The 7625-nt window shown below is 42.8% G+C and overlaps 1 protein-coding gene across 1 annotated transcript; it reads left to right on the forward strand.

Moving 5' to 3' along the window:
• The first annotated feature begins 318 nt into the window (after positions 1 to 318).
• Positions 319 to 4384, forward strand: NUDT8 (nudix hydrolase 8). Its single transcript, XM_058154837.1, has 5 exons — positions 319 to 448; positions 1295 to 1557; positions 2060 to 2192; positions 2477 to 2554; positions 2993 to 4384. Exons 2-5 carry the CDS (start codon positions 1301 to 1303, stop codon positions 3212 to 3214), a joined length of 690 nt encoding a protein of 229 aa, XP_058010820.1. The 5' UTR covers positions 319 to 448; positions 1295 to 1300; the 3' UTR covers positions 3215 to 4384.
• The last annotated feature ends 3241 nt before the right edge of the window (positions 4385 to 7625 follow it).

The following is a 7625-nucleotide window of genomic DNA, read 5'->3' on the forward strand; positions in this document are numbered from 1 at the left end:
GTAAATCATTGAAAGAAAACAAAGATGTCTTAAAGCAGGGGTCTCCAACCTTGGCAACCTTAAGCCTGGAGGACTTCAACTCCCAGAATTCTCCAGCCAGCTTTGCTGTTGAAGTTGAAGTCCTCCAGGCTTAAAGTTGCCAAGGTTGGAGACCCCTGCCTTAAAGAGCCGTTTAGCCCTCTAACCCAGGGGTCTCTAACCTTAGTATCTTTAAGGTTTGTGGACTTCAACTCCCTGCTCTAACCTTTCCAGCCATAAAATCCTAACGGCCGCCCTCAAGGTCTCTTAAGGGGCGAGGGAGGTCTCGCTGCACCGCCCAGCTTCTCAGTTTGGGGCGTGGCTTTTGCCACCCAACGGTCTCATTGGTGGAGGCGGCGTCCTCGGCTGTCGGTTTTACGCTGCTCTCGGCGAAGAATTCTCTCTTTTGACGGAGGAACGTTTCTACGAGGTTAGAATGGCGCTTTCCGTATTTCGGCCTGGCGGAAGTGTGCCCTTTTGCCCCATTTGTTGAAAAACAGGCTGGGAAGCTTTTCAGTCCCGCCATGTTTGTTGAGGGGAGGAGAGGGGCGGGGCTAATAGGAAGAACTGTGAAGTGGGATTCTCCGCTGGGTTTTGGTTGCTCTGAGTAGCCCGTTGCGTCGCCGGGTAGTTTGCGGGTAATTGTGGTAGCGGACCGAGGACTGTCTTGTGCCTTTCCTTGGTGGCTTCTCTGGAAAGAACGAACCTCCTTTTTTTTTTTTTGGCTTCTGGAGATTGAATGGGACGGTTTCAGAAGCCCCGGCATCTCCTCGATGGGGTGGACTACTGCTCCCATCTCAGGCTGGTTGGCTAAGGATAATGGGAGGTGATGTCCAGCTCATATGGAGAACTCTGGGTAAAGCTGATCAGGCAGAACAGAAACACCCAAGACCTGCATCCTGATTAACCATCCTAGGATAGTTCTCGTTTTGTGACTATGGAGGACTTCAACCCCCGCCTGCTCTGGGCTTGTCAAATCCCCCGTGCGTTTTCCGGGTCTTTGTGCTTGTACGGCGGTCGCAGCCGCGTTTCCTGCTGATATGATACCAAACGACTGTCGCAGACTAAGAGTGGTTGGTCCACGTTTGACCAGGGGAGATGAAATGTAGACCCTGGAGTTTGGACTCCAAACTTTAGCCCTCCCTGCCTCCCTTGCACAACAAGTTTGGACTAGCCTTAGGAACCATGTGATGAGGCTGAAGGAATTACTAAATCGCAAGGGGTGGACTGCCATTCGGCTGAAATTCTTCCCTTCCTCTTTTTCCCCCCCATTTAGGGCACTATGCTTCCGTCTCTGCACTACCTCTGTCAGCGTATGCTCCGTATACCCATAGCCAGTGTGGGTGTGGTACGTAGATATTTATCCTGGGAAAACGAGCAGCGGTGCAGAGGGCTGCTAGAGAAATCCACGGTCCGGTACAGAAAAGAAACTATGGGGGCAGCTGTGCTGGTATCTCTGTGCTCCGTGGCTGGGGAACCAGCGATCCTGTACACACTGCGTTCCAACACTCTGAGCGGTTTATACAAAGGGCAAGTCAGGTACTTGACAGCTTAATCTTCCTCCTTGGTAAATGCAAAGATAAACTGCAGACTACCCACATGGGATTCATTAACTCCCAGTCACATCCTCTCCTTGTCTTTGATGGACCTCCTAAGTTTTCTGAAGAATAGTTGAAAACCCGAGTATAGAGAAGATTAAAGAGAGGCACAATGGTTGTCTCCAGATGTATGAAAGTCTTGCAAAAGGCAGGACCTAATTGTTTTAGAGTTGTTTTAAGAGTTGTTCTAAAGAAAGGGGCAGGGAAGCATTGTTTAGCTGAATGTTACAAATTGGCATGCAAACATTTCATAGCAATACAGGCTGCCGAGGCATTTGAAAAGCAGAAGACAATTCTGTCTTCTTTGAAGAACCTGGCACAAAGTTAGTGATTGAGCCAGAAGATGTCCAGGAAACTTTCTGATTTTCCCAGTCCCTGTCAAGTAATCTTAAGATTTTCCCCTCCCAAACTTCCCTTGCACAATAACGGATTGGCTTTTGCAGTTTCCCAGGTGGTAAACGTGATGACTCTGACCAAGATGCCATCACCACAGCACTGCGGGAGACTCATGAAGAGCTGGGCATACAGTTAAAGGAGGACTGTGTCTGGGGAATCATGAGACCTATTCCTGATAAGGTAATGCTTAATGTAGCTCCTTATCTTCGGGGGTAAGATGAACTTTGAAATAGGCTTCTGTCGTGGAATCACGATGGATATGCTGTTTTGTGCTCGAATCAGTCAGAGGGGGGGAATATTTTTTTGTAATTGCTGTCTGATATGAGAGCAATGGAAAATTTCCAGAAAACAGAAAAGCTGAGCTTGGAAATTAACATACCATCTGGGGTATGCTTTTCTTTTCTTTGAGAAAGCATGGGATAGTGAAAGACTCATATCTGTTTAATTTTGCCTCTTTTTTTCAGACTAATATGATTGTGGCTCCTGTACTAGCAAACCTGGGGCCTTTGGAGGACCTGACACTGAAACCTAACCGCCAAGAGGTGAATCAGAATATTAACTGGGACACAGTGACACAGTGTATCACATATTATTTTTATTCAATATATTTTTCTAGAAAGATGGGTGTGAAAGAAAATTCTCAAACACTTAGTGATATTCTAGTGGCAATTCTTCCTGTGTTAAGAACTAATTCCCTTGGAAGTAATCTCTTGAGTGACGCATAAGCAACCTGTGGTAGAGATCTTATGGGTGGGATGCACCATTCTCTTTCTTTTTGATACCAGATGTTTCTATTTCTGAACCTCTCCCCCCCTTTCCCCCCTTCTGTTTATTTCTGATCCTCTTTTCTCTTTTTTTCCAATATTACAATTTGAGATCTGAACTAACTGCTTCCAAAGGATTTTGATGGAAGAGAAATTATCCCATAACTAAATTAGACAAGTTATGCTTCCACTCAATCTTTGTTGTTCGATTTACAGGTTGAGGCTGTCTTCACACTGTCTTTCTCCCACTTGCTACAAGAAAAGAACCAGGGCTACACCCATTACTGCCGTGATGGTATCTACCGCTACACATTGCCTGTCTTCTTGCATGGCCCTCACCGTGTATGGGGTCTTACAGCAATCATAACAGAGCTGACTCTGGAGTTGCTAGCACCAGGAAAGTACTGCAGGCGGACTTATGTCATGGGTCAGCACTGACTTTTGGCTCAAATTCACACTTGGATCTCTAAGATCTCTTTCTGTTTTCCATATTTGTCAAAGGACTTTATAGAATTGATGATCTCATCAGCCAAGTGCTGCTCCTTTTCCTTGTCATAAGACTCTTCAAAACTCAGGTCAGCTCAGTTCTGAATAACAAGAAGAAAGCCGTTTATCTCTCCAGCTCACTACCTCAGAAGACAACTATTACATTATTGGCACAAAGCAATGACGAAATATCTATCTAGTTTACTGTTGTTACCTGAATAAAACAAGGACACTTGAAACCTTACGCAGGTTTCTGTTTTGGCAGGTATATGTGTTGTACAAATAAAACATAGGTTTTAACCTCAAAGAGATCCTAGAACTGCATTCTAGGCTTGCTTATTTGGTAATGGCAATAACTGCGTAAATGAATGATAAGAGGAGCATTTGTCAAAGAAAGCACTGACCTTTAAGGTACCCAAATAATAAGTGCCAGCCATCCAGGTTAGGATACAAATTTGTGAATGAATATTGATCCCTATTTTTTCACATCTCCACTATTTCCTTATCATGTGGAATTTCTTTTTAGGGCTTTGTGCTGATTTAACAAAATCTGCATTTCAAGAACAGATGTATATAAATCAAAGTTGTATGCAAGAAATAGTATTTATTTATGTTGTTAAATCAGAATAAATCTGAGATTGTTTGGAATATAGGGAGTCTAATCAGTTCTTAGTTTTTTGAGACACAGAACATTTTTATTCTGCCCTTCCTACTCTCTAAAACAAGAGCATGAATAATATATTGCTACCCTAAGGAAACATAATTCTCATTAGGGTTATAGCACATATTGTAGAACAAGGCATTTTATAAGATACTTGCAAATTGGTAAAACCTGAGTTGTGTAGCAATCTGAATTATTCTGGGTGTGTGTGTGTGTTCATACAGAGGGGACAATATATTGATTTCACCTTAGCTTTTTCCCAATATGTAGCAGACAATGATATAATTAAAATTAAACTGGTTCAAATATTTATTTGATGTAACAACAATTCAGAGTTGATGACAGGAATTATGGAGATGATGCATATTTCTGAACAGAGGTTGACACCAAAAATGTTAGTATCCTTCAAAAGAATGTTGGTGGATTCAGAGAGAGCCTGAAAATAAAACTGTAGAAGTGTATAGGTCTGAATGGATGTTGTAGTTTAAGACACAGAAACAGATTATAAACAATGTGGCTTTTGAGGGGGAAAGTATCAATGAGTATATGAGATGAGCAGTCTTCTTTTACAGTAACCAGGTCACCAGCAATTTTCCTAGACTGACTATGGAAAGAGCCTAAAAAGAGGCAAGATTTGGTTCTCTTAAACTAATTGCCACAATTAGCTGTTTCATAAGGAGTCCTAATCTCTTGCATTAGAAAGCAGAAGCTTGAGTTCACATGTTGGGAGAAACTTGAATTGAGTATCCTGACCTAGCATGGTATGTGAACCGGGGCCTATTCTGTAAACTGAAACAGTAAACCATAGTTTATCAGTTTGTATAGTAAGGTAAAACTTACGAAGCTGTTAGGGTACCAAACAGTGCAAAAGAAGACTAGTCCAGCAGATAAATCCCAACTAGAATTTAAACTGCCCTGTTGAGAGATTGATCTGCAAATGTTTGCTTCCTGTATGAACATAACTATTTCTAATCTGTACAGGAGACTATCCATGAAAGAATTCTCTTGTGACATGTTACTAAACACAACAATCAAAAACTCACCGATAATAAGGTGGTTTCTTTCCAGTTCTAGCAGCAATGTTTATAAAAATGCATTCAATAGATGGCGCTGTTGCTTTAGACAAGCTTTTTCAAACCTGTTCAGGCCAGGGAACTTGTTAGTTTAAAAAAAAAAATATTTACAAACTTCTGACCAAGAGGTAAAGCTAGTTTAGAAAATTGGCTGCGTTTGAGTTAACTTTCTGTTTGTTCTTAGCCACTTACAAAGTCTGCGAAGGTTCCCCAGAACACAGTTTAGAAATCCAAGGACTTCCTTCCAGTTGAGTAGCCTGTAATTTCGGAGTGTCGGAGGAGACGATACTACAAAGAGCAGTTCACTTTTCCTACTGGCATTGCCCCCACCCCCCACCCCACCAAAAAAAAAAAAAGTAAGACCTGCCTGCTTCCTGCAGGCTGGTCTTTTGGAATGAGGAAGTCTCTGGAGAGGTCAGGAGTGGAAGTGCCCCTGCCTGGGCTAGACTCAAAAATGCACTGCTTAATTCCAAGCATGAAGTTCTTTCCGAGTGCAAGGGATGGGCCCTTTCAAGGTTATTGAAGGGATTGACAGAAACCGCTTCTGTCTCCAGAAAGGAATTCTTTTCAAAGTATATTTCTCTCTCTCTCTCTTTCTGAATTAACAGCGGCTGCATATCAGGAATCAAAGAATGCCGATGCATTTGTCGTCTCTTGCTGTGGTTATCACTGATAAACTGGTGGAATATCATCTTTTTAAATGGGAATTTCTTTAGAAAGGCAGTCATCTTTTTTAGTGTATGTTTCCAAGTAATTTCCAGGTAATTTATATGGTATCGATAACAATTTATGTATGATTATACTATAGTTTTATATCCTTGTGCTTACAGGTAAAATCGTTTTTTGAGGCCAGCTCAGTTTCCTCCACTTCTTTTTGTCTAATTAGAATGAAATGGAGTTGCAGTGTGCCAGTCAGGTGCTGCAGATGTTGCCTTGGAAGGTTGTTTGGGAAATGAAGCAGGGGGAGTTTTGAGGATCATGATCTGTTTCCTCCAATAAAGGGGGCAGACTGACATAAATAAAAATAATTGCCGTGTTGGTTGAGGGAATCAAATAAGCCCAAATAGTTTTGCATTGTCTTGTGTGATGGACACAGACTTGGCTAAGAATATGTTTTTCTAGAATTGAAAAAGGTACAGGTAGTCCTTGACTTATAACAGTTCATTTAGTGACCGTTCAAAGTTACAACGTCACTGAAAAAAGCAAGTTAGGACCGTTTTTCACACGATCATTGCATCATCCCCATGGTCATGTGGCCAAAATTCGGATGCTTGGCAACCGACCCATAGTTACTACGCTTGCAGTGTCCTGGGGTCATGTGATCCCCTTTTGTGACCTTCACATAAGCAAAGTCAATGGGGAAGCTAGATTCACTTAACAACCGTGTTACTAACTTAACAACTGCAGCAATTCACTTAACAACCGTGGCAAGAAAATTTGTAAAATGGGGCAAAATGGACGTTAACAAATGTCTCACTTAGCAATATAAATTTTGGGCTCAAGTGTGATTGTAAGTTAAGGATGGTGGGATTCAGCCGGTTTGGGACGGTTCAGGCAAACCAGTAGTTAAATTGCTGGCTGACCCCACCCTGCCCCATCCTGGAGTCCCCACGTGCCCCATTTGGCTCCGAGGTAAGTGCAGGGAGGCCTCCTAGGCCCAAAACGGGGCACCGGGGGGGGCAGAGGTCTGTTTTTACTCCCAGGGGGCTGCCGGAGGCCAAGTCCTACCTGTCACGCCCCTGGCCATGCCCACCCAGCTGGTCATTAGGGCAGAGAACTGGTTGTTCTAAATTATTTCAATCCCACCACTGGTCAAGGTCTACCTGTCGTGTTTTCCCCTGGTTAGTCTCAGTATCACTGTGTGATGTAGGGTTAAAGTCCAGAAAGGCCCAAAGCTCACTTTTAAGGCCACAGACTGCCTCTCAGCTCAGCCTACTTCACAGGGCTGGTGTTGTGGAAAAAGATAGGAGGAAGGAGCAGAGGAAAGAGATGCCACCTTGAACTTCTGAAGTAAAGGCTGGATATACAGGTAGTCCTCAACTTACGACCAAAATTGAGCCCAAAATTTGTGTTGCTAAGCGAGACAGTTGTTAGCTGAGTTTAGTTTACCCATTGACTTTGCTCGTCAAAAGATCGTGGAAGGGGGTCACATGATCCCAGGATAGTTCAACCATCATAAATATGAGCCAGAGGCCAAGCATCTGAATTTTTATCACATGACCATGGGGATGCTGCAACAGTCATCAGTGTGAAAAATGGTCATGGGTCACTTTTTTCAGTGATGATGTAACTTTGAACAGTCACTAAACAAACCGTTGCAAGTTGAGGGCTACCAGTAACTAACTAACAATAGCATGGTTATGATTAATGGGATATTAGGAGAAGCTGTTTACACTGGAACTGTTTCAAATTTAACAACTCTCATTGCCACAACTGCTTCATGCAAACAGCAGCAAATATTTACATACTCAGAGCCTGCTTCTTCTGAAGAGGAAAGGGACTGTCAGCTACAAACGGAGTAGATCTGAGTATTGCCCAAAGGGTTGAATAATTTGCTGACAGGTCATTCCTTTAATTAGGTGGATTTAGGATAATTACACTTGAGAACTTCTTGTATCAATTCCACCTG

Source organism: Ahaetulla prasina, chromosome 1 (assembly GCF_028640845.1).
Source record: "Ahaetulla prasina isolate Xishuangbanna chromosome 1, ASM2864084v1, whole genome shotgun sequence".
Lineage (NCBI taxonomy): Eukaryota > Metazoa > Chordata > Lepidosauria > Squamata > Colubridae > Ahaetulla > Ahaetulla prasina.